Here is a 27,969-nt window from a genome sequence, read left to right on the forward strand (position 1 = left end):
ATAAATGTTTATGGGGTGTGGAGGGCAAATGCCGGAGTTCAAGTTTCCAAGAGAAAACTTCACACACATATACACTTAAGATTAAGTTAGAGTAGAATTTCTATCTTGTATAAAAAAAAAAAATTAAAAAAAAAAAGTTAGCATATTGCAGTTACAGATTTAAGTTTACTGTTACAAGAAAGAATTAAACAATTGCTTTAAATTAGATTAACTCCAAACCATGTAAAAATGAATGCATGTTTTGTTGTTGTTTGTGTGTGTCTGTTTTGATTCTAGAAAGCTAATAGTAGCAATGTGGCACTCTGTAGACAAACCCAAGCCCATATCCCAGCCCACTGTGAGCTCATCCTAACACTCTGCATGGCTTGTAAAGCCCTCCTAAAATGCCATGTGGCTCTCACACTCATCAACTCTCTGTTCTCTTACTATAGATTGTGCTCATTTCTTGCGTAGCTTTGCTGAACTTAGCATGTGAACCCGTAACACAAAGCCCATCATAAGCAAAATGGGTCCAAACTCTATTATGAACAATGCCAAACATTAAGTGTCCATATTCCTTCACTCTGGCCTAGAAACACACCTTTATAAAATGGACAATATGCTCTTAAACCTTCATATGCCACACCATCTAGTTTCTCAAGCAAGCTTGCCAAATTCCATCAATGGCTCCTTTGCTTCATTATCTTCTAGTCCTCCTTTCTTTCTCTTCTCTTGTTTTGGCATCCCCACCACCCCAAACCAATTTCAAACCAAATAAACTAGTTTTACAAGTGCACAAAGATAGTGCCACAAATCTTAATGTGGCTAATGTCCACACCCCTCTTTAGCAAGTTCCATTTCTTGTGAACTTACAAAGTTACAAGGGAAATTCTTGTGGGTTAATTGTGATCAACAATATTTGACATCAACCTATCATGCCCCCTATTGCCACTCCACTCAATGCTCTAAAGCCAATAGCCACACTTGCCACACTTGCCCTTACACGGCTAGACCCGGGTGCCATAACAACACATGTGGGCTCATGGTAGAGAACCCGGTGACACATCAAAGAGCCATGGGTGAACTTGCACAAGATGAGCTCTTAATTCAGTCAACTCAAGGGTCTAACCCAGGGCCATTGGCTAGGGTGCCTCAATTTCTCTTTACTTGTGCACCTTCCTTCCTATTACAAAAAGGGTTACCAAAAAATGTTCGAGGGGTTATTGGACTAGGCCATGCACCAATTTCTATAATAACTCAACTTGCTTCACACTTTGGATTTCAAATTTTCAACCAAAATTCGCCTTGTGCCTCACATCTTCCACACGCAGTAACGGAGTCATTTTCTTCGGAGATGGACCGTACTATATGCATCCAGGTATTGATATTTCACGTCCACTAAGCTATACCCCATTAACCGTAAGCCGAAAAGGAGAGTACTACATACAAGTGAGTTCAATAAAAGTCAACAACAAACTTGTTCCACTAGACACATCTCTTCTATCATTCAAACAACATGGTTTCGGTGGAGCAATGATCAGTACCACAACTCCTTATACAATTCTCGAGCACTCGATTTTCACAACAGTTACTTAATTTTTCTCTAAAGAGCACTCGGGGGTACCCCAGACAAAACCTGTTGCACCATTTGGGGTATGTTATGAGTCAAACAAAATTACAAGCTCAAGGCTTGGACCTGGAGTTCCCAACATTGACCTTGTGTTGCACACACAAAATGTTATATGGAGAATTTTTGGTGCAAACTTAATGGTGCAGGCACAACCGGGTGTGAGATGTTTAGGCTTTGTTGATGGAGGGTCTCATCCAAAGGCTTCAATTGTCGTAGGGGCATACCAATTGGAGGACAATCTGCTTCAGTTTGATTTGGCAAAGTCAAGGCTGGGATTAAGCTCCTCGCTGAAGTCTCGAAGGACTAATTGTGCCAACTTCAACTTCACTTCCAGTCCTTGAGAGTTTTTCTGATCATATTATGTACTTTTGCACCTATGTGGTAATAATAATGTTAATAAAATAAAAGGTCCTAGTGACTTTGATGGCTATGAAGTATGGTTTAGTCCAGAACTTGCTCAACTGGGTCTCAAATCCAGATATAACAATCATTCGGATATGATTGTTCATGGGCTGATTACCTAGTTTGATGAAGATGTTATTGTTCGTTTCATGTCTCTAAATAAACTAGCTCATAGCTGGATTACTCTGTTCTGTATTTTATATTTGTTATTAGTTTTTGTGAGATTAAGGCTATATTGTCACTGTCTGAATACTGGGATACATGTCACATCGAGGGTTGTATATCTAAAAAAATACACAACCCAACTACAGTAAGTTGCTTAATTTACAACTTTAATTGTTCACTTGGATGGAAACTTAAAAGACGTTATTTTATTCACCATCTCTCTCTTCTAGTTGCTAGGAAGGCATTATTTTATAATATTTTATGATGTAATATTATTTTATTGTGTTGCATAGAAAAATAAAAATTAGGATGTTAGCTGTATTGTAAGAGCATTCCCATTAAGGATGTTAAAAGTGTCATATGCTAAATTTTAGCACCAATACACCAAAAATCCAACTCCATCAAACATTTCAAAACTCAAAAATTTTGAGATACTGCTGCAGTAAGATTGTATTAATAAAACCTCACTGTAGCACAAATCCTAAACCAAAAATTATTTTTTTATTCCAACGGTAACTATGCGTGTATTTGTTTTTTTTATTTTTCCCTTCTTTCTTCTTTCTTCTCTCTCCTCTCTCACTTTCCTCTTCTCTCTTTCCCGTAGCTTCTTTCTTTCTCTCGGGTTCACGATTTGAGCTCTTCCCCTCCAAGATTCGTCAGTCAGGAACTTCAAAGCCTAAACGCCTTCAAAGTGTTGCCGCCGATATGGAGGTAGAGCTTGACGACGGGGTAATTTGATTTTGTGGGTTGTAAATTTGTGATTTCAAATTGTGATCGGCGTGGGTCTGGTTGTGGGTTTGTGATTTCGGATTGTGATCGACGTGTGCGTGGGTCTCTGGGTTGTGGGTTTGTGTCGTAGTGGGTCATGGTGCAGTGGATTGGCGTGCTGGGTTTGCTTTTGTGGAGGTTTGTCGTGGTGGGTTTGTGTGTGTGTGTGTGTGTGTGTGTGTTTTGCTCGCCGGTGTGATGGGTTTGCCTCTTTGTCTTTCTTCTTTTTTCTCGCCGATCTGGGTTTTGTGATTGTGATGGTGGTTGATTTGTGATTTGGAAGAGGAAGGTAGTGGCTGGGTGCTTTTTTTTTTTTGGTGGTGGATTTTGGTTGCCACAGTGGAGGTTGATGTTGGTAGTGCTGTGGCGGGGGTGGCTGTGACGGTTGCTATTGGATTTTGTGGAGGTTGTTTTTATATTATTTTAAAGTATTGTATATATTATTTTAAATGAAGTGGAAAAAAAATAGAACTTTATATGTAGTGTATTGTAAAATGAAGTGTTAAAATCAATAAAGTAGGTTTTTGAGATGCTAAATGCTAAATTTTTTAGAACTTTTGATGGGAATGCTCTAAAGTGGAATGGTATAATAGATAAAGTAATTTTTTAAATTGTAAAATAGCAACTTTTATACAACCCCAGATGCTAGTGCTTAGAAGCAAACAAAGTTGCTCACCAATGTCACCATGCTGGCAAGACATGCCCAGGGCACGTTATGAAGTTTCAGACTTGGATAGAAGAAGCTCCTTTGTGCTTTCGCAACTCCTCTTAGATGTATCTAGTTAACATTTTTTTTAAAAAAAATACCTGTTGAAACTCCCAAAAGAAAAAGAACAGGGAAAAAAAAAATAGCACTACCTAACATATTTTTCGACCAGACTATTCCTTTGGTTTAAGTCAAATCCAGCTTCGTTATTATATCAGTTCAATTTGTACGCATATATAACGTAAATTAGTGATTTGATTTTCAACTTGTATATTAAGCATCTCATGAAAATAATATTAACACAATCAACCATGAAAATCTTACTTTTATCCTAAGCAATTTATGCAGTGGATTAATGAATATATTGCACAAGTTTAATATTTATTCCTCACACAAATATCATTGGCGATTTATATCAACCACAGTTATGATAATAAATCACAAAAGTAGTGATAATAAAGCAATTAACATGCAACGCAAAGATATGGTATCAAAGTAGAATACTAATGAAGAGCCTCTAATGGAAAAACCACTTCGATGATCCAATCCCATAGAAAACTCACTAGAAGAAACAGTTATAACAATGTACTTACAAAACCTTTGCACAACTAGACTCTCTATTATAATTTTAGAAAACATCTTGCTTGCCTTTCCATCACATTTCCCCAAAACCTCTATTATAACAATTTAATGTATTTTCAAGAATAATGATTTGTGCTCAAGGGAAAACTCTAAAAAAAAAAAAAAAAAACCACAAAAAAGCAGGTTCCAAATAGAAATTTATTATGATGCAAAACATACAAAAAAAATCATTATCTCATAAAATCAAACTCAACCCTAACACAATTATATTGATTTAACCCAAATTTGATATGTTTTGACATTAAGATTTGTTTTTTTTTTTTTTTTTGGATAAAGACATTAAGATTTGTTAACATGTCTAGAACCCTAACATCAATTATCATAATCTAAATTTAGTGATAACCAAACTATATATAAACCCCTTTGCAACTATATGTGCTAGTCTGCTAAATATATTAAGAAAATTAAAGACTCATGAGTTCGTGAGGAAAACACCAAAGGTTCAAAATTTTCAAATGGTTAATTAAAGAAAAATCCATTATTGGTTGAACACATTTTAGTTTTGTTGTGTACCAAATTTGCCTCTTCAAAACATATTGTTGCATTTAGATGACTACATCTGTCTCTTCGAAGTTTTAGAATGATCACAGATAAGGAAGTCAAACATGGACCATGTTCTTTTGCTTGCTAGGAAGATTTGGACCTAGTTTGGAGTATAAACATCGTCTATGAGGTCCAATATGAGGCCTTCCCATACATGTTGCCATATTGGTGAAAACAATCTCTTGTAAATTACTAAATTGTAATCCCTCAAGTTGAATAACAATAAGGTTGAAAGACAAAAGAAGCAATATTAGGTCATAACTTAAACAACTCTCCCTAATTTGTTAAGAGAGAGTCGCGCCAGTAGACCTTTGGCCCTTCTGCTCACACCTTGAGTTTGACCTTAGGGAATTATATTGTAGGCTAAATTGCTAAGTACACCGCTAAAGTTTGAAGTTGTTTAAATTTTACACCTTGAAGTTTGATTTTGTTAGCAAAACTCCACCCTTCATTAGTTTTGGCATTAAGTGACATGCTGATGTGTATTTTCTTTTTTTCAAACCAACTTCCCAAAACTACTAAAAATCGTACTTTAGTTCACACTAAACTCATTTCTTTGTTTTAATTGACACGACATCATTTGGGGAGGTTGATTCACACACATGAGCATGCCAACATGTCACTTAACTGACAAAACTAATAGAGGGTGAGATTTTGCTAACAAAACCAAACTTTAAGATGTAAAATCTAATTGCTAAAACTTCAAGAGGTAAAATCCAAACAACCACAAATTTTAAGGGTGACTTTACAATACACCCCACATAATATTAAGACATTCAATTATATGAGACATTGCTCACCTTAGTAACTATCAAAATAACTTTCTTCACTTTTTGATGTGAATATTAGGATATTTTACTTGACTTAGTTATTGTGGCAAACAAAAAGTCTTCAATTTTTTACTTCAAAGGGGTTTGAATTTCAGATCTTTTAACCGATGATAAGAAATTTTACCAGTTGAGTTGATTAGAAACCATAATACGAGTCTATTTAACTCATAAGTAAATATCATTTCAATCCAACTTAAAAGAATAGGCTAGGGGACTTTGGTGTTCATTTCTCAATGAAAAAAAATTTGAATTTTAAATGTAAAATTGAGTAATTAACAAGCTATTTTTACTTATTCTATACTATTTCAAAACTATTTGGATATACAACCCTTTTTAAAAAAATTCAATCAAATATAAAACCCGTCCCTTCAAAAGACGAGTTTTAACTCGTCTCTTCAACATATGATATTTGTAAAAGGTTAAATTACAACAAATAGTTTGCAATTTGATGTGATAATAAATGTGATTTGTACCACTTTTTTTTTTTTTGGATAGAGGTGATTTGTACCACTTGACTAGCGAAGTAAATATTATTTAATTTTTTAATGATTGGTAATACATTAATTTATAATTTTTAGATAGTAAAATTAATAATATCCTTAACATCATTTATTTTCTAAATTAACTTACAAACATTACTGTTTTATTATTATATATTAAAGCATTTAACAAAAATGGCCCTTTTTAACATATATAGACTTGCCTTGATTGATAATTTTTTTTGGCTGATTTATAATTTCTTCTCTATAATATTAATATGTCAAAAAAAAATTTTCTTTAAAAAAAATGTCAAATTTAAAAACTCAAGAGTTGGAAGTTTTTCATTTTGTTGAATCCTCAAGAATTAGAGTTAATTTTTCTCAATGGGTAAAGGGCAAATTTCAACAAAGAAAAAAGGGGGCAAATTTTGGTACTCTTAATATTCCAATAAAATTTAAGAAAATACAAAAAGCCACATCAGCACATATGGTGGGTCCAACTGTACGTGTCATGTCCAATAACAGAACAGCACTAGTGTAAAAATTAAAAATTAAAAAAAAAAAAAATAGCCCTCTACTCACTCTCACACTTTGCAAAATTGCATTGACACAAAAACAAAAAGAAACAACAACTCCTCCCCATTTCTCTCCTCTCTGAAAATATTACAACTTTCAATTTTTTTAGCTGAAAAGAATTACACAACTTTTTACAATTACAACAACCACAGAAGAGTCAAACAAAGCAAAAAGGGTTTTTACAAAACCAAAAACCCTCTCAAGAAACCACCAAGAACACACAAGGACAAAAATGCATTCATTTGGGTACAGAGCCAATGCTTTGCTAACCTTTGCAGTGACCATCCTAGCTCTCATGTGTGCCATGGCCTCTTTCTCTGACAACCTCAACCACCCATCTCCCTCTTCCAGTGTTCAGGTCCTTCTTCTTTATTTTTTTCTGTCTTTTGGGTATTTTTTATTTATGGTTTTTGATTCATTTTTCTTTGATAGATCTGTGTTTCTTTAACTTTTGATTTGTTTTCTTGTGGGTTTTGGGTTCTAGGTGTTGAACGTCAATTGGTTCCAGAAGCAACCAAATGGGAATGACGAGGTAATTCTTGTTTTTTTTTAAACGTTGTTCTTTTTATTAAATATCTGGTTATTTGTGAATTAAGCTGCAAATTTTTGTTTGAAATCTGTCACAGTTTTAATGGGTTTTGTGGGATTTGATTTGTTTTCACTTGTTTGTGGGTAATTAATGAACAAGACTCGAAATTTGTTTGAACCATGGTGTAGGCTTTGATGGGTTTTTTGAATTTCAGTTTGTCATTGCTAATTGTTGTTTTTGTGATTTTATTAAATTAGGCCTCAGATTTGTTGTGATATTCTATGGAGGTTAATGGGTTTGTTTGGTTTTGAGTCATATGCATGTCATTTTATGAGATTGGAAATGGAGTAATATGTTTTATTTTATCTATGAAATTGTTTGAAAGATGGTCTCTTTGAGGTCTATTCTCTAGCCCAATAGAGGATACCACATGTTTGTGTGACTTCTTATGTCTGTATGTGTATGTATTTGCACGAAGGCTTTGAATTTTGGGTCCAGTAGTTTGGTCTGTTGATAATCAGTTTATAGATCACTATGTTTCTATACTTATGTGCAGCTGTGCATAGGATTTGCTTCTCTAAAATATTGGACTAATTCCTTGGGCTTTTTTTGGTAATTGTTTTTGATCTGACTAATAAGAAATAACATCATGGCTAATGATGTTTTACAATGATTGTTGTCATGTTATCATCTCTGCTAATGGAGGGTGTCAATATCCAGTTTATCTGATGTCAAAAATGCATTTTAAAGGTAAAAATAATGCAAAATAGCCCTGCAACATCAAGAGAAGGGGTGCCTCCTAACAAACGGAGTTACAGTGACTAGGCCCGGGTGACTATTTACCAAAAATGCAAGTCTCTGTGGAGTCGTAAACCATGTATGGAGTGACCCTTGTAAAGTTGGTTACTCCACCAATGCTGGATTGGTCCAAATCTAAGGTAGAGCATCCTTAAAATTACAGATAGGATGATATATCATTTTCTTCATTAGCCTCCAAAGCCTTCCCTTTGATTTTAGATTTAACTTTTTGGATCCTGGTTTCAGACCCGAAACCTATCCCAAATACTTCCCAATTACCAATATTGAGTACTAACAGTACAACCAATGTTGGCACCCCTAGAACCTTGGGAGGAGGATGTCATAGTGGTAGGAACATGTTACTTACTGTATCATTATTGAATATAGAGCACATTCCATCTTACAGCAAAGGATGATGTGATTTACATTTTCTTCTATCATTTGGTGTAGTGATAAATGTTAAGATATCATTGAAGTTGACTTCTTTTTTGTTGCATTTTTCTAGACGGTGGAATTTACAGGTATGCTTTAGATGACCATACCATCTAAGAAAAATTACTGTAAACTGCTAGGAACACATTCTTTGATAAGATTCAAAGGCTGAAGACAATTGCATTTACAATATATTTGGATTGGAGAGAGAGGAGAGGGGAGGAGAGGGGAGTAGAGGGAAATGGGCTTAGGTTTTACATTCCCCCTTGTTTGGATATTTTTTGAAAGGGAGAGGGAAAGGATTTGTGGGGGGTTGAAGGGGCTTCCTCATCCCTCTAAACCCCTTCTTTCAATTTCATTTATGCTATGTTTGAAAGTTTGGAGGGGGAAGAGAGTAAAGGAGAATGGTTATCCTTCACCTTATTTAGATGTTTTTAAAATTAAGGGATAAGGGAATAATTAGTCTTTTCATAATTTGTAATTTTGTTAATATGGTAAAGGTAAATTTGGTAATTCATTTGGTCAAGCATTTCTATACTCTATTCTTCCTCCAAATCTCTCCAATTTGGGGGAATTAAAAATGAGGGGTTAGAAGTAGTTAGAACCCCTCCAAATCCCTCCTCCTCCTCCCTTAAAAAACAACCAAATAAGGTAACTTAACTTACTCTTCCTCTCTCTACTCTACTCCCCCTCCATCCAAACAAGCTATAAATTGGGGGAATTTGGAGGGGCAGGGATTCTAGTTTAATGATTTTTAATGTACTTCCAACTTTTCCCTTAATAAATATTAAGTATAGAATTTAATAAATGAAGGGTATACTTGTCTGTTTTTTATATATATTGTGATTATTATATTTTCTTGTCCTTTCCATACTACAACCAAACAAGGTTTGGGGTATCTACTCCCCTCTCCTCCTAATTTTTAATACATCCAAATGAGGGGAGGGATGTCTTCTCTACTCTACTCTACTCTCTACTTCTCTCCTCTCCTCTCTCTCTCTCTCCAAACTTCCAAACATATTGTTAGGGAGCAGAGTTTGATCTTGAGGAAGAAAAAAGCAAGCCTTATAAAGGATTATAGAAGAGAAGAGATTCTTTTGCTTCTTATTAGGCTAATTATGTCCTGATCGGCTGTGAAGTAACTACTGTAGGTTTTTGGAGTGAGAGAGATCAAATCATTATAGCTTCATTCCTTCGCAAATGATTAATTACCATATGTACTACTCAAAACCTTTTAGGTGTATTATTGTCTGCTTTTGTTCTTTGATACAATCTATTTTTGCGAAAGAAATTCTTCTTCTACCCAAAACATACCCAATGTTGTTTGAAGCTTCCTGTAATTGCTTATTTTTTAATGTTATTAGATGCTCAAATGCTGAGTGACTGTTACTCTAGTGGGTGACTTTCAATATGTTGAATTAAGGTCAATGATCTCAATTAAGCTAGGAGATACTTGTTATGTATTTCTGGTGGCAAGATAACTTTTTGAAGTTTTACCGTTACCTATCAACTGTTTTATTACTAAAGGTGTTTTAAGTCCACATCAAACTTGAGCAATATTTCCTCTGTACTCTCTATTCACCTATTAGTTGTTGGTTCTAATTGAAGTAACGTGTCTTCCACTTTTGTGCAGGTCAGCTTGACATTGAATATATCAGCAGACTTACAGTCATTGTTTACATGGAATACGAAGCAGGTTAACCATTTGACAATTTCTTGTGTTTCAATTTTGCAATGATTCTTATTCATGCTGTACAGACTGCTTTTAATTGTATTTGGTACAAAAGAGGGTTGTCTGAAATTAATGTTTGGGAAACGCTATGGACTTATCATGCTCACAGCTCATATATGGAGTATAAATATGGGCTTTTATTTTTTTGGTTTGTCTGTTTGTTTGTTTGTTTATTTATTTATTTATTAAGTATATATGGAGTATAAATATGAGGTTCTGGCTAAGATGTTTGGTGTCCAAAACTCCAGGTGTCTGATTAGGTATGTTTTAGAGATTGATATATTTGCACTGAGTTTTAGAATTTCTTAAAATTGCTATTTTCTATCGATGCTAATTCTAAAGTATTCATATGTGTGGCTTTGAATAAGAGTTTGGGATCTATCATTCTAGATATCCTGTTTAGTGTATCTTAAAGATTGATTTAATTGTACAGAAATTCTTTCATATTTCTTTCTTTCCCTCTGTTTTGTTTGGTTGGTGTTATTTTCCTATGATTTTCATGAAAGTTGAAAATCTTTATAAAACACTGCATGCCAATTCATATTAATGGATTTGCTTGAATATAATTGACTCTTCACTGAAGTTCCTGCCAATTATTCTTTTATAATAATATTAATTAACTTCAAAGCTGATTTAGAATTTATATCCACTGTACGTATCTTTTCAGGTTTTTGTATTTCTAGCTGCCGAGTATGAAACCCCAAAGAATTCCTTAAATCAGGTAAGCTTAGGCATTTTGCTGCATTTATATTTTTGAGTCCTCTGTATCTTGTCGTGTTGAGTATTTACGGTTTAGTATTTCATTTCTAGAGATGTATTGAACTAGAAATTGTTGGTCTTTTACATGTTCCCAATTGCCTATGTCAGTGCCACAACAGCCTGTATGGCATGCCCACTTGACTATTGGCATATATTTCATGTTTTGCTGCACAAATACCATGTCCATCGCATGATTTGTTTTGAAATTTCATTTTTGCAGATTTCACTTTGGGATGGCATTATAGCTTCTAAAGAGCATGCAAAGTTTTGGACGCATACCTCTAACAAGTATCGTTTTATTGATCAGGTATTCTGCCTTTATGTAGTAGTCTTACTCAATTCTCTCATCCTTTTCTTGGCTTATGAGAAAATTAATTTCACCTTTCATTTGTGCAGGGAAGCAACCTTCGTGGTAAAGAGTTTAACCTGACATTGCATTGGCATGTCATGCCCAAGACTGGCAAGATGTTTGCGGACAAACTAGTCATGTCCGGATACCACTTGCCGAAGGAATATAGATGAGGTTTCTTGTGTATGTTGTTGTAACTTCAGCCTTTTTGATATGGGGATACAAAAGGTCAGCTGAATTAGGTCATAAACAGGCAAAGTTACATGTTTTAGAGACTGAGAAAATGAATATTGCTTGCAATTTTAGACCCACAAAAATATCGTTGCCAGTTATCAGTTTCTTGCTCCTGCCCCACAACCTTTTGCTCCATTCTCACTTGAGGCATACCTATGAAACTCAGTTACTGAACAGACTTACCTATCAAAACACACATGTTTATTTTTATAGGCCTTTCTAGTTTCTAGGCTGACTAGTCAAAGCATGGAATTAATTGCCAATAATTTTGTTTTGTATATGCATTTCATCGTGAGTGGGATTTTCATGATGGCTTGTTTTGCCACTCATAGTCGTAGGCTTCTTTCTCACGCATGAGATGAAGCATAGACGAGGTTGCAATTCAATGGGAGATACATGCTACACGATTGGAACATGGATTTTATTCTGACAAAATTTTGCAACAATGTTATCCTAATGATTGATTGGTGGTTTAAAATTCTGAAATTGGGTTCAAGTAAAAGGCAACAGCCCAATAGCAACTTTTGTAACATTCCATGTCTGTGGTTCAAATCTTATCTTTCACTTCTTTTCTATGTCTATCTACCTTTCTTTTTTCTACCTATTAAGATAGGAATTATAAAATTGGAGCATGGGGTCCTCTAAAATCAAATTAACAAATTTTATGTGGACAAATTTTCAAGTATAACTTATTCTCTTAAGTTTGATTCTTTCACAATTTGGTCCCATATATATATATATATATATATATATATATTTAAATGCCACATTTTTAACTTCTAAAGTTTTGGATTAAAATAAAATTATTAATAAATCTTTAAATGATAGCATAACAATTTCATTTAAATTCAAATCTTGGGGGTTGAAATGTAAGGTAACAATCAAGCCAAGAGCTGTGTAGCATAGTAGCATTGTCCTGTTCTCCCACTGAGGAGAATTTGGATTCAAATCCTCTTCCCTACTTAATGAAAGCCAAAAAAAAAAAAAAAAGAGTTTAAAATTAAGGCTTGTGAACAAAAACAATTAAAGCTTTTGAACAAAATTTTTATAAGCAAACATGAGGTGAATTTTGTTTTCCCTAGATAAATCGGCAACTTTATTTTATTGAGGATAAAGTTTGGGTATAAACTTTGTTGCAGCCTAAGTCTACAATTCCTTTCAAGATCTATTTATGAACAAAGTTTAGTTACAACTCCATTCAATATCTTTTTCTTGGATGTGAATTTTGACAAATTTATTATTAAATTATATTTTCTTCTTACATCTTTTATGCTTGCAAAATTTCTAAAAGATAAAAAATCAATAACTATGTTATCAATTAAATGTTTAAATTTTAAGTTTTTGTAGTCTAAAATTATGCATAAAAAATAAGTTTTTTTTTTTTTTTTTTGTAGCTTTTAGATCTTTTTTCTCTTGATTTTTTAGTTTTTTTATTTTTTATTTTTTTTATTTTATGTTTTGAGAGGAGAGAGGCATAAAAGGGTAGTAAAAATACAAATTTACTCATGTTTTTAACCAAAGTGGGTAACTGGAGACAAACAGAGTATACTTAAGGTGGGTAAAGTGCCAATTTTTAAATCATGGGTAGGTAAAGTGATTTTCGGACAAACCATAGGTGGGTAAAGTGTAATTTCCCCTAAGTTTATATATTGAATAGTAAATAACATCTGATTAGCACAAAATTTGACATGTGTGTTAAGAACATAAAGAAAATGCAATTCAAAAAATTTTCAAAATATATAATCATGTTAATTTTTTTTAGTGGAATTTGTAGTCTTCTATACTACTATTTAAGGAGCTTTCCTGTTTGGACTGGAATTTTTTTTTTTTGTTCCAAAATACCCCTTCAACCTACGTTTAAGTAGGGGCAAAACTTAAGGATAACATAGTAAAAATATATCTCTAACTCTCGCCTAAAACATTTCCTACAAAATAGGATCACTCTCTTACTAACCCACTTCTTTAAAGCAACTATATGTTTGTTGTTATTTTTTTTTTTCTTTAACAAAATAAATCATCCTCACGTTATCTTCAAATCATTTTTTTTTTAAAACATCCTCAAGTTTATCCAAAAAAAAAAAAAACTAAATAGATATATATTACAATTTATTTAAATTGTTTTTAACTTCTTTTTAAAATTTAAAAACAAAAACCTAATGAAAAAAAAAAAAAAAAAAAAAAAAGTCCCCACGTTTCTATAAAAAAAAAAAAAAAAAAAAGTAAAAAAAACCCACGTCTGTTGCTGTTGTTGTTGTTGTTTTTTTTTTTTTTTCCTCCTTTTAAAAAAAAAAATCATCCTCACTTTTGTCTTCAAATCCTTTTTTTTTTGTTTTTTAAATCCTCAAGTTTATCCAAAAAAAAAAAAAAAAAAATCCTCAAAGCTCCCTAGTTAATTGCTCCGTTCCTCACCCTTGATAATAGGTCACACAAATCCATTGTAAAATTCAAAACGCACTATTATTCATATTGGCAAAGAGAAATGATATATCTACAACATTTTTACAACAAATTCTAAGTAGCAAGTTGTTATTGGTTGTTATTTTTGGGACAAAAAAGTAATCTTAGTATTAGGTTCAAATTTGAATTAATAACAACTAACCACCTATAATTTCTTATGAAAATGTTGTGGACGTAACATCTCTCGTGGCATCCCACATTTGATAGTATTTTTCATTTTAAAAGAACAAACAACGACACAAACACATTTAATTAGTCTCCCACTCCAAAATAAAAACCTCCCTCTAACATAACCTCCTACTACTCTTAAGTTTATAACTGGTTATGCTTATCGGTTATCATACCACCATGAGTCTCTTAAGCAAAAGCTTGTTTCCAGAACTATTTTCATATTTCAATTTGGTGATTGTGCTGCCTGAACCAAAGCAAAACAAAAACCAGCAAATGGAGCAGTTGTTTGTAGTGGAAGCCCTTAACAAGTGTAGCAATAAAAAGTTGTTCAATGATGGAGGTTGAAACCTATGTGAGTAACACCCAAATTTTTTTTTTTTTTGGGGTCTTCAAGGGAGTGTTAATCAAACCTAGAAAGTTGTACTGTGTGATTAGTAGTTTAGCACCGGTGTTAATTGGATGTAATTTTAGATGTTGAAATCTTTGGTTAAAAATTCTTCTTTCTGAAACCAAATTCAATAAGCTGTTGAAACCATCTTAATTTATAGACCACAAATCTATTTGGAAAAATGATTTTGTAAATATTACAATTTTTATTAAAAGTTTGTACCATGATTTTAAGTAATTTTCATTTATATTTTTTATATGCCCAATTAGCTTTTTGACTTGAGTGGCCAAATTTTGTTGAATTTTCACTTGGCAACAAGTTTTTTTTTAATCAGAAAACATTAAAAAATTAATATGAAATTACTAATTTGCTGCAGTCATAAATTTGTAGTGTAAGAATCCTTCACCTAAGGCTATACATTTTTTTTTTTTGGGTGAAGACATCTAAGGCTATACATGTTTTTGTAGGGATCGACTTACTTATGGGGGTTGTCTATAAAAGAATTTATCATGAATTTATTCATTATAATAGTTCATTGTCCTAATATTATATTTGATTTTTTTTTCCCCTTAGGAAATTCCATATCTGATTGTGGTTCTTTTTCCCATTATTATGGTGGTGACTGGTGAGGGAGATTCAAGGGAGATGGAGGACATCGTACACAGGTTCGGCTAAAAGGATTTGAGGCATGTAATAATATTTTAATTTTGCGAGTGTGTAGTGAGTAGTGAATAAGTATGTTGCCCTTCAAGATGCATGTACATGTTGTCTACTAAGGCAAAATTATCCCTTGCTTCATGATATAGAAGTTAATTGCAGATGTACATTTTTTTTTATTTGATAAAAAGTAAGAAACATGTGAGTTAAATTAGAAATAGAAATTTATATAGAAGGTGTTTAATTCAGACAAAAAAAATTATATAGAAGATCTTTAATCAGATGGAGACTACCTTTCAATATACTAGCCTCTGAGCACGGGCATGGCTCTTCTATTTTTTGGGTAAAAATTAATTTAGAGCATTTATTATAATTTGGGATTACTATATCTTCCAATCACAAAAAAAAAACCTTTCATCACACCCCTAGGTTTTTTTTTTTTTTTTTTTTTTTTTTTTTTTTTTGTGATTGAAAGATAGAGTAATCCCAAATTATAATAAATGCTCTAAATTAACTCTTATCCAAAAAATAGAAGAGCCTTTGGCTACGCGTGTGCTTAAAGGCTAGTAGGCTATAACTAAGATTGTAGTCAAATTTTGTCATATTTTTATTGGATGTAAATTTTGATAAATCTACCGTTAGATTACATTTTCTTCTTATATCCTCAATGTTTGCAAAATTTGCAAAAGATCAAAAATCAATAATTATGTCATCAATTAAATGTTTAAATTTCAAATTTTTGTAATCTAAAATTATTCAAAAAAAAGTTTATAAATCAAATAGTAAATAAAATCCGATTAATATGAAAATATTTTACATGTATTAAAAACATAAAGAACATGTATTCTAATGAAAAAATTTTCAAAATATGTAATCATATTAATTTTTAAAGTAGGAGTTATAATCTTTTTTTTCTTTTTTTTTTTTGATAAGGAGGAGTTGTAATCTTAAATTACAATCAAGTCTATAGCCAAACTTTCTTTTTAACTAAAAGAAATTCATAAAATATTTACAAACATAGGACAATGTCAATATTCTTCCAAGCGTATTCCTCCTGCCATAACCTCTCGGAAGGCTATAGTATTATTGTATAAAATATTGTTTTGTAAAACATAATGCATTGACCAATGCCAATTGCTAAGAAAAATCGTTTTCTTTATAATGAGGAGACATTTTAAACTTACTGTATGGACAAAATTTAAATACACATTCTTAGGTTCAAATGCAGTATACTCACTTCCTTAATTAAATTCAAATTTTCCACCACCTAGTTGCATTAAATGTGATTAAAAAGTGTAATATACTATATCTAAGGACATATTGATTTACAATTGATAATAAGACTATAAAAAAAAAATCTCATGCACGAGATATATATGTATGAACAAAGTTTGTCTACAAACTTTTTTTTTTTTTTTTTTTGAGAAGAGTTTGTCTACAAACTTGGTTGTAGCCTAAGGTTACAACTCCTATTTAAAAAATTAACACACATATAAAATTTCATGTCAATCAGATTTTATTTTCTATTTAATCTATAAACTTATATTTTATGTATAATTTTAGATTACAAAAACTTGAAATTAAAATATTTGATTGATAACATAGTTATTGATTTTTGATCTTCTAAAAATTTTGCAAACATAGAAAATATGAAAAGAAAATATAATCCAAATGTGGATTTATCAAAATTCGCATCTAATAAAAAGATATTGAGTGGAGTAGTAGACTTAAACTACTACCAAGTTTGTTGCAAAATTTTTTCATATATATATATATTATTATTATTATTATTATTATTATTATTATTCTCCATTTCGCAACATGTATTGTGAAATAAAAAAAAAAATTATAAATCTTAAATGCGACTCATAAGATAATGGAAAAAGTTTGAAACTCTTCAAACTTCTTTTATATATATATATATATATATATATATATATGTGGGGCTAGAGAACTTACGACTTGGCCCACTTTCCACTAAGGCCCAGGGCCCGTGCCGAGGAGGGTAGTTGCCGAGGTCGAGTAGGGAAAGGCCAAATAGCCTAGAGACACAGCCGATGATGACCCTGTCCTTGGCATCCCAAGACTTCAAAAGGAAGAGCAACATCTTGTCGAAGGCTGCCTCCAAAACGCTCCCAGAAGAAGAGGCGAGTAGAATGGAACCCACATGGGAGTACAGAGTGGGGGTTGTTCAAGGTAAATACGTCACCTCCGCATTAAAACGCGCCCATAAACGTCTCAGCCATATTAATGAGAAAAGACGCCTGAACAGTGTGGCTTCAGTTAGTGCAACTAACAAAAAGCAGGGGGAGGCAGTTGATGGGATAGGTATTCGGATAGGAGTCTGCCTGATAAACAGGTGGAGGGACAGGATCAACCGAGAAGGGCTATATAATGTAAAGACTTGTGCGCCAAAAATGGGGGGCTTCCAGACCAGGGAGTCCTAAGAAAGGGAGAGGAATAAGGATATGAAGTTCCTTGAACAAGATTCTAAAACCGGAGCCACTCATGATGTATCAGAATAGATTATTGTTGAGCATGTCAGGTTTATCCTTGGGCAAATCACTATGAATACAACGACTAGCCATCGTTCGGTGACCAAATCTTAGCCTTTCAAACCCGCGCTCTACAAATTATATTGTTTGGGCCCTAACGTGCGAACCCAATACTATTTTGGGGCCGTCACGAATTGAGTCCTTACGATATATATTTATTAAATGTGAATCTTAAAAATCTAATCATTACATTATATGTTCTTATTATTCTCCCATACTTGCAAAATTTTAAGAAGATTAAATTTTTAAATTTCCAAAATTTGTATATTAATAACATAAATGTTAGGACATATGTGTTACACATGTTAGGAATATATGTCACTATTTTATGTAATTGGATAATCTTTTGACAAAACGTACTTTACTTGTATTTGGGTAGATCTACAATGTGTTTAATATTTCAAGAAACAAGGTTTCAAGTTCAAGTGTTAAAACCATACAACTCGACAGCTAGCTTAACAGCTAGCATCTATTGAGCCTTGAAGAGCTGTTCCAACCCGTGACTCGACAGCAGCTCAACAAATAAGGTATTTATCGAGGTTTATGAAGTTCAGTTTTTCAGGACTGTTTTTCATTCAATCCGTAAATATATATTTGAGTTTTCTTTTCTCACAGCCCTAAACATATATAAGGATTATTTTAAGGGCCGTCAAAGGTGACACAAGTTGCACAAGTGCAAAGTTTGTTCATGCAAATTGTGACCGGAGATAGAATTTGCCCTAGTTCATATTTCTTATGAAGAAGCTACTGTGTTTGTGCATCGTAGGATTTTCTAACCAAGGAACTTCTCTTCATCGTGTGATGATCTGAAGAATTTTGCAGTCAACAACCTTCTCTAGTTGGTGATTGAAGTCGCGTATTGGGATCTGCGAAATTTGTTAGTCACGTATTGGAAGTCGTGCATTAAAAGGAGAAATTGTCACTACAGAACAAGTTCAATTGGGTATTGAGGTAAGGATTCAACTGTAGGTTGGTATAAGGTACTGAGATTCCTTTACTTGTAACCGCTTGTTGTGATAATAGTAGATTATCGAAAGTGGTGACCTTAAAATTACCCGATAGGGTTTTTGCCGTGTAGATTTTCCCCATTCGTAAACAAATAGCCGTGTCAATTTATTTTCTACTGCATACTTGTTTAATTGGTGATTTGTTTGTATTACTACGCATTTTGCATGTTAATTTGATTAATTAATAAACTTGACTAATTAATCAATTAATTTATTACAAGGGGTCAATACGTTTTTCGGCCTATCAATAAAGAACATACAATCTAATGCTCAAATTTTAAAAATTCACATTTAATAAAAAAAAAAATTGAATTTGAAGAGTTTTCCTTAGAATTAGTTTGAAAAAAAAAAAAAAAAAAAAAAAACTTTGTAAACCACTCTCACACATGTGACACATCCTTTCCTTGAGTACTAATATATCATTGAACCGGTGCAGGATATAGCTATCCACGGAGAGGAGTATGTCTGTCAAAACATCCAAACAGCCGCCACAGTGTTCTTCGTAAATCCTTTCTAACAAGTCACACCTCGAAGTTTCGCTTCTTCACTCTCTCTCTCTCTCTCTCTCTCTGCGATTTCTCTCCACAAATCAAAGGTACCAAACCCTAATCTCTAACTATCTCTCCATATCAACACACACGCACATATATGTTACATAATAAAAGTATGGAATTAACTTATGTTCTGTTTGGTTACTGAGAAACAGTAGGAAATGAAAAAAAAAAAAAAAAAACTTAAAAAGAAAAAAGAAAAAAATTATATTTATGTAATTATATTTTAAAAAAAACTTTTTGTTTTCGTTTTGGTTTTCTTGGCTACCAAACAGAGGGCTAATGTTGGAATTGTAGCTTGGATTAGTATATTCTGGGTGTATCTGCTTCATTTGATCGGCTAATTAGAGTTGTAGTGTTGTGATTTTTTACATGCTAGAGAGGGTTAGTGCTAGAATTTTAGTTAATCTCGTTATTTGATTGAACTAATTAGGTTTTTAAGTTGTAATTAGATGTAATCTTGCAATTTTGGATTGGTACGTTTTCGGTGTATTCGCTTATTTGATAGACTAATTGGAGTTGTAAATTGTAGTCTTATAATATAGGGTGAATTCCATTAACCCACCCTGAGGTTTGGGCTAAATACTAAACAGGTCCAAGACATTTCAAACTAACTAATTTGGTCCCTAAGAGAGAAGAGAAAAATGACAAATGAACCTAACAATGTTTATTGTTTAGGCACCAAATTGGTCAGTTTTGAAATGTCTTAGACCCGGTTGACATTAACTCAAACCTCAGGGTAAGTTAATGAAATTTACTCTATAATATATTTGAAACCAAATGTTAGAGAGGGTTTAGTGCTTTGAATATTAGCTTGGATTAGTGCGTTTTTTTTGTGTAGTTTCTTCATTTAATCAACTAAGTAGTATTTAAATTGGGAAAACACTAATGGTCCATTTGGATTGAGAGAGAGGGAGGGGGAGTAGAGTAGAGTAGAGTAGATTTCGCACAAAATTAGCTTATTTTTAGCCAACTCTACTCTACTCCCCTCCACTCCCCCTCATTCTCCCTTCCATCCAAGCAGGGCATAAAGCTATTGCTAAATTTACTATAAAGGCTTGCAAATGGACACAATAATGAATGTGTTTAGTGCCACAACAACATAATAAATATTCTGAACTTTTTGTTTGTGTTTGTTTGTAAGTCTTATGTTATAAAATTTGTAGCATCACTCATTTAAAATGTACTCTTGATTTTTGAAAGAGTTAAGCATGTTGAAACAGCGTGCAGACCTTTGGCATACTTGTATTGGAAATTTGGCTTAATTCATCCTTTTGTGGACCACATATAATTGAATATTTTCCCCTCCTTTCATTTTCTATCGGTTTTCTCGAGAATTAAACAAGGTGTTATTATGTATAATTTGAGCTGGAATTTTACAGTAGTATCTCTTTATTATCTTCATTTGGATAGCTGATTTGGGTTTGAATTTTTATTTTGCAATTATAGAGTTCCTAAAATATTTTACATTCATTTTTAAATGAGTGGATTAGATTTATGATGTACATTTTAAAAAAATATTGACTATCACCATTTTGGTATCTATTTAAATTATTGATGATGTGCCATTAGCAATCCACTCAATTCAGAACAAATAGATAAGATTTTAGGAATTCCATGATGAAGTTAGCCTAAGAACTCTGGAGGATTCTAAACATTGGTATAATCAGTGTGTTAGCTTCAATGATCAATAGTTTGTGTTTGAATTGTTAAATGAATTGAAATAGGTATGCAATCTTATTAATGGGTTTCAGATATTTCTGGTGAATTTGAATTTTCCACCTCTATAGCTAAGGACTAGGTTGACTTATTGTTTATGTTTTGGAAGCTTAGCATGTAAAAGGACTCTATCACTAGAATGATAGTCTCAATGTTGTAGGGGAAGAAATGGGCACCCAAATGCCTGCATGTAGTGATCGTACAAGGACAAACTGGACACCAGCAATGGAGTGCTATTTTATTGATCTTTTATTAGATCAGGTGCATAGGGGGAATAGGATGGGCCATACATTCAACAAACAAGCTTGGACTGATATGCTGACCATGTTCAATGCCTATTTTGGATCCCCATATGATGAAAAGGTGTTGAAAAGTCATTACACTAATTTGTGGACTCAATTCAATGATGTAAAGAGTCTACTTGATCAGAATGGATTGTCATGGGACGATACTAAACAAATGGTGGTTGCCAGTCATCATGTTTGGGATGCTTACATCAAGGTGCATTAGTTTTGTCAATGTTTAAATTTGATCTACACCTTTGGTGTCATAGTGAGTGGTTACTTGACATTATATACATGCAGGCTCACCCAGAGGCACAGTTTTATAGAAACAGAGCCTTGATGAATTTCAATGATTTGTGCTTGATATATGCACATACAACAGCAGATGGAAGATACAGCCTATCAAGTCGTGATATAGACTTCGATGATGACATTCAAGGAGTGAATACTGGTGTGTTTTTATATCCTGTCATGGATCAGCAGAAATGATGCATATGCCATTGGCATTGGAATGTATGCTATTGGGTTTTTTTGCTTAAATTACTATTTTTCATTGTGATTGATTTGGTTATACTATCTAATTCTTTATTATTTATTATTAGTACTATTTTATTCTAGAGAGTATGCATAAAACAAGAAAGGGCCATAAGCAACAACCCCCCCCCCCCTTTTTTTCATGAGTCTATCCAGAGATAGATGGGACTCTGTGCCCCTTAGAATTTAATAAATTTTGAAGTAATAATGGCCTTTTACCATCTTTGAAATTTGTACACTGCAATCTCTCTTTTAGCCAATCTTTGGGCAGTCAACCATGGTCTGCTTTCCACAAGAATCAGAATTGTGGTTACTGCTGATTCTGAGCTTAGCCAATTATGACCTAAGTAGTACCTAATTATAAGACTTGTAGTTGCTGTTGTTTTGCAAACCTGTCAGTATTATGGGAGAAACAAGCACCTTTATTCCCATCCACGGAAAAGAGAAAAAAATGTTGCAGAGAAATGAGCACATTGTGCTTGGCTTTGTGTGAACACTTGATTGAACTGGTCCTGATGGTTTATTTTTTGGGAAGTTGCATATCTTAGTTCATTTGATAGCTAGGAACTGGGTGCAGCAAGATTGATTGAAATTACATATGTTCTATGTTAGCTTATAGTAATGAGTATTCAAGAAGTATAATCTGTTTTTAATGAATAAAAACTGCTTTTACTGATTAGGTGTAGCAATGAATAGCTTTGTACCTGCAAGTAAAGAGCATTCAAAAATAGATTGGACACCAGCCATGGACCGATATTTTGTCAAACTTTTGCTGGACCAACTTAAAAAAGGCAATAAGATCTGTAATACATTCAAGAAACAAGCATGGAATGATATGCTTACCTTGTTCAATGGAAAATTTGGCTCTAAATATGGAAAGAGTTTCTTAAAACACCGTTTTAAGAAATTATTGAAATATTATACTGATGTGAAGAGTCTACTTGAGGTAAAGGGATTTTCTTGGGATGAAATTCAACAAAAGATATCAGCAGATGATTATGTATGGGATAATTACATCAAGGTACACTATCATATATATTTGGTTATTGGTATTCATTTTTTCTGTATTTCATGCGTACAATTGCTGATGTAGGCACACCCAGATGCGCATTCGTATCGTAGGAAGACCTTGCTAAACTATTGCAATTTGAAATTGATATTTGGAAATGCAGTAAGCAATGGACATTGCAGTCATTTATTGCAAGGGAGAAACTTTGAAGATGATATCATACAGATCAAGATGGGTGAGGTTCATTTCTTGAACTAAAAGGAGGACCTTTATAGGGAGCCTGTATTCTTGAGGACACTCCTCTCCAATTTATTAGTATAATTCTGTTTACTTATCGAAATAAAAAATCTGGTTTCATCTTTATACATGCCACTTGGGATTTATTGATAATCACAGTTAAGACTTTGGTTAATATTCGGATGTCCAGTAGGTCTTTAAGCTTCACAAAATGGAATTTTATCAGATATGTTTAATTAGAGAGATTCGTATTCTGTATTACAGTTATTTTTTTCTCATGTTTGCATTCCTTAAATGGAAACTTGATTTATAGGTTCTAGTTTTTTCATTACGTGCCTGTAGGCATGCCCAGTTCATTAAGATCCATGAGATTTTAATTCATTTTAATAATTTCTTTAAATTTTCTCTTAGGGTTAGGACAGATTTACTGGGCTGTGGATATTGTTCTCTACCCCATCTTATTGCTATTCGATGATGTTGAATTATATGAATTACCGTTTGTTAATGGATGGCAAGTATAATGTTCTTCTAGCTTAATTTATGTTTAAAAGTCTGAAACGTTTTGATGAATAGAAGTTATCTATTATCCTTATAAATCAGTCAGTTTTACCTATCCTGTAGCTGAAGAAAAGGAGGGCCATGCCTCTTCTGATAGTGAATGTCGGAGAACAAATTGGACATCAACAATGGATCGTTACCTTATTGAATTGTTACAAGACCAGGTGCTTAGAGGGAATAAAATTGGTCATGGATTTGTGGCCGAGGCATGGATTGAAATGGTTAGACTGTTCAATGCAAAATTTGGATCTCACCATGACAAAGATGGTCTGAGGAATAGATACAAACATTTAAGGGGACAATATAATGATATAAAGGTTCTTCTTGATCAGAGTGGGTTTTCTTGGGATGAAACAGGAGAAATGGTAACTGCTGAGGATTATGTCTGGGATTCTTATACCAAGGTGAATTTCTATTTACTCATTCTTGTATCCTTTAGATATTTGTAGTTTTATTATGTGACTTATGTATAAAATATGCAGGTGCATCCCGATGCTCAGTCATATAGAAATAAATCTGTTCCCAGCTATCACAAATTATGTGTTATATATGGTGAAGAAGTTTGTAATGGAAGATACAACATTTCGACATGCAATGCAGATCTTGACAGTGAAGAACCAGATTTGAGAATTGGTAGGTTTCTTGTTTCCGCAGCAAGAGCTTCCCAAATAATTTAAGGAAGTTATTACCTGCTTATTTATTGTCTTATTTTCTTTGTTTTGTTCTTAACCTACTATATCAGTCTCCTTTCAGTTGCATTATTTCCTTTTCTTTCATTGCTATCCTAATTCTGATGTACCAGAACCCATGCAATTATCATTCTAAATATTTCTAAATGGTTGTTGACTGGGGTTGACAATGCTGATCTATCTAACTTTGGCTAAAACGAGTGTTACCACAGCATTTAACTAAAAAAAATGAAGCATAAGTTGTCTCATTGGACTTATCATCTTTGAAATACATATTTCTTATTGCATGAATTAACAAAATCTTTGCTTTGTAATAGGGGAGGATATGAATATCCAATGCTATGCAAACAGTGGTTGTTTGACAACAGATTGGACACCTTCAATGGACCGTTACCTCATAGATGTAATGCTAGAGGAAGTGCATAAGGGGAAGAAGATTGACTACACCTTCAACAATCAAGCATGGATAGATATGTTTATGTTGTTCAAGGAACAATTCTCATTACAACATGCCAAAGATTTTCTGAAAAGTCGTTATAGAAGTTTGGAAAAGCAGTACTTTGATATGAAAAATCTTCTTGAACAGAGACAATTTTCATGGGATGAAACACAGCAAATGGTCACAGCTTTTGATGATGTTTGGGATGCATATGTGAAGGTGCTTTGTCAACTTATTTTAGTCTTAAATGTCAGTTCGAGTATATATAACTATTGGCTAAGACTTTGTTTATGCAGGAACACCCAGATGCAAAACCATACCGAATCATGCCGATGCCAAATTATAATGACTTGTGCTTGATTTATGGAAATCCAGCTTCTGATGAACGATGTAATGAAGCGCATCAAGATCTAGGATGTAATGGTTTTGGTGAGATTTTGGATCGACAAGCTTATAAGCAATCTCAGCATTTGCCTATTTTTTCCCTCTTCAAGTATTTGGTCTTTAGTCAATGAGCAATTAGATATATGTGTTCAATGTGTCTGGATACATATACCTGTGCTCTTTCATATTGCATTGATTGCAATAGCATTTTGTCAAGATATGTTTAAATATTTTTTTTGAACCAAGGGAAAAAAACAGAAAGAGAACAAGTCCCTACTCCCTCTTTAATATGAAACATAGTGATCATTGAAGTTAAAAGAAAATTTTTGTTTTTTTTGTTTTTTTAAAATGAGCAAATAAAGATTACTTTTCCCCATATTTACGTTATTTTAGAATTTTCTGAAGGTGCCAGACTTAACAATAGCTATCACCAAAGAACTGATTGGACACCATCGATGGACCGATATTTTATTGATCTAATGTTAGAGCAAGTTCATAATGGAAGTATGGTTGATCAAAAATTCAACAAGCTAGCCTGGAGTGATATGATTGCAAAGTTTGGTGCAGAATTTGGGTCTCAGCATGACAAAGATGTCCTAAAAAATCGTTTTATGAATTTGAGGAAGCGGTTTAATGATATGAAAACTCTACTTGACCAGAGTGGTTTTTCTTGGAATGAAATGCAACAAATGATACGTGCTGAAGATGATGTCTGGGATGCTTACGTCAAGGTGATATTTTCTTCTGAATTTCCATTACATAAATATTCTTTTTGGTCCCAACAACTTATAGATAATTTTTGTAGGTACATCCTGATGCAAGAACATACCGCAATAGAACTCTTCCAAATGTCAATGATTTGTTTTTGATATATGGAAATGACAACACTGAGCAAAGGCAAAATTACTCTGATCACTTTATGGATGTTGAGGACTATGAGCTGGGAGTAAATATTGGTCTCTCTCTCTCTCTCTCTCTTTTATTGCAATATTACCTTTAGGTAGACAAGATTGGTACAATCAGTTAAGGACTCTCAGAAAATGTTTGAACTACACGTGTGATATTAGAGGAGGACCATCTGAAAACTGCACTAGCATGTTTAATTTACAGGTGCAATAGTTGTCCATTTGCTAGTATAATTACTAAAGATAATTTGTCAACTTTGTTGTTGTAATAAGTATTAATTTGTCACTATCCATGCAAAAAGGAAGTTTTAATTTGATGCTAATACAACTACTTGACTCAGTTTTCCTGAAAGTTTAATACAAAAGAACTGAAATTTGCCCATTTCAAGTAATGTTTGAAGCTATTAATTTTATCAAACAGTATGAAACAACATTATTATTACTTTTTTTTTGGTACTGTATGCCTCCAGAATAAATCCTCTCATGTAATGACAGTTATTTTTAAAGTTGTAGGTGAAGAGGATTACCAGTCCCCTGGTAATAATGATCCTCTGAGGATAAATTGGACAAGGGAAATGGACCGTTATTTTATTGTCCTTATGTTAGAACAGTTGCACAGAGGGAATAAGATTGGTCGTACATACAATGCTCAAGCTTGGACCTGGATGAATGCATCATTTAGTAAAAAATTTGGATTCCTTTGTGACAAAGATGTACTAGAAGATCGTTATTGGACCTTGAGGAAAGAGTATACGGACATCACAGATATCCTCAATCATAATGGCTTTGCTTGGGATGGAATTCGCCAAACAATGACAGCTGATGATGATGTTTGGGAAGCTTATATCAAGGTGCTATTTTTTCTTATTTGTAATGTTGTTAGGATAAAGGGTTATCTCTTTTTGTTTCCCTTGGTTATGACTAAAGAGCACTGAGCATGCCACAGTATGGTAAACATGTGTGCGTGCACACACATTCTTTCTTTCTCTCCCGCTTGATGAAATGATAAACAGTCTTCATGAAGTAAACTATATGTTGGTGCATAACGTAGGGTGCAGAACATAATCTTATCGATAGTTGAACATTGAACTGTATAGTTTTGATCAGCTTTTGTTTAAAAATGGCATTTTGCAGGATCATCCAGATGCAGTTACATACAGAGATGAGATATTGGGTGATTATTGTGATTTGTGCTTGATTTATGGTAATGAAAGTCAGCATAGTAGATCAAGTTATTTCGACGTAAAAATGGAGATCAACACCAACACCTTGGGGATGGGGATTGACGATATAATTGGAGAGGCGCTATCTCCAGCTACTGAGTTTGAAATATTTCATCAGAAAAGAAAGCGAAAATCTGCTCCTTTGTCAACCTCAGCATGTATCCAAAAGGTTAGGAGAACCATCAAGAAAGAGACACAAGAGGCAGTTGAGGGGAAGCCATGTGTAGTAAAAACATATTTGGGTACTGAGGAAGACAAAGACTACAGCTCAATAGAATGTATAGTTGCAGCACTTCAAACCGTTCCTGACATGGATGATGAGATCTTCTTGGAGGCTTGTGAACTTTTAGAAGATGAGAGAAAGGCCAAGATGTTTGTGGCCATGGATGTTACAGCACGGAGGAAGTGGTTATTGAAAAAGATTCGACTGTAGCATCTATTTTTCTTGTTAATGTCGGATATAATTTTGGTACTTTTTTATTGGGGAGTTTTTCCAATGTAAATCAGATCCTATATTAATGTAAAGGCATTTTTCAATGCAATTTCCTGTATGATTTCCTTATTGAAATTGGAAAAAAAAGGGAATTGAATTTGCTTTTGCTGGGAGGTCCTGCGCATGGTGATGGTTGATTGTAGCTGGATTTATGGT

The 27,969-nt window shown here is 33.3% G+C and overlaps 3 protein-coding genes across 9 annotated transcripts in view; all 3 read left to right on the top strand.

Annotated features, from left to right (window-relative positions):
• LOC115980154 (TMV resistance protein N-like) overlaps positions 1-27,969 on the top strand; it is a 103,213-nt gene that overhangs the window by 69,055 nt on the left and 6,189 nt on the right. The window lies entirely within an intron of this gene.
• Positions 6,756-11,763, top strand: LOC115979948 (signal peptidase complex subunit 3B-like). The gene is made up of 6 exons (XM_031102073.1): positions 6,756-7,078; positions 7,205-7,252; positions 10,113-10,175; positions 10,879-10,932; positions 11,191-11,277; positions 11,367-11,763. Exons 1-6 carry the CDS (start codon positions 6,953-6,955, stop codon positions 11,490-11,492), a joined length of 504 nt encoding a protein of 167 aa, XP_030957933.1. The 5' UTR covers positions 6,756-6,952; the 3' UTR covers positions 11,493-11,763.
• Positions 19,278-27,926, top strand: LOC115979942. Of its 7 annotated transcripts, none has more exons than XM_031102061.1 (13): positions 19,278-19,383; positions 21,219-21,559; positions 21,643-21,793; positions 22,557-22,897; positions 22,970-23,120; positions 23,723-24,084; positions 24,163-24,313; positions 24,687-25,027; positions 25,105-25,237; positions 25,586-25,923; positions 25,998-26,148; positions 26,593-26,948; positions 27,232-27,926. In XM_031102061.1, the coding sequence occupies exons 2-13, from the start codon at positions 21,227-21,229 to the stop codon at positions 27,751-27,753; spliced, it is 3,330 nt and encodes a 1,109-aa protein (XP_030957921.1). In that variant the 5' UTR covers positions 19,278-19,383; positions 21,219-21,226; the 3' UTR covers positions 27,754-27,926. The 7 variants fall into 7 exon arrangements, with proteins under 7 accessions (XP_030957921.1, XP_030957924.1, XP_030957926.1 ...); XM_031102064.1 differs by having other exon boundaries at positions 26,605-26,948; XM_031102066.1 differs by having other exon boundaries at positions 26,611-26,948.

Source organism: Quercus lobata, chromosome 3 (assembly GCF_001633185.2).
Source record: "Quercus lobata isolate SW786 chromosome 3, ValleyOak3.0 Primary Assembly, whole genome shotgun sequence".
In the NCBI taxonomy this organism is placed as follows: Eukaryota; Viridiplantae; Streptophyta; class Magnoliopsida; order Fagales; family Fagaceae; genus Quercus; species Quercus lobata.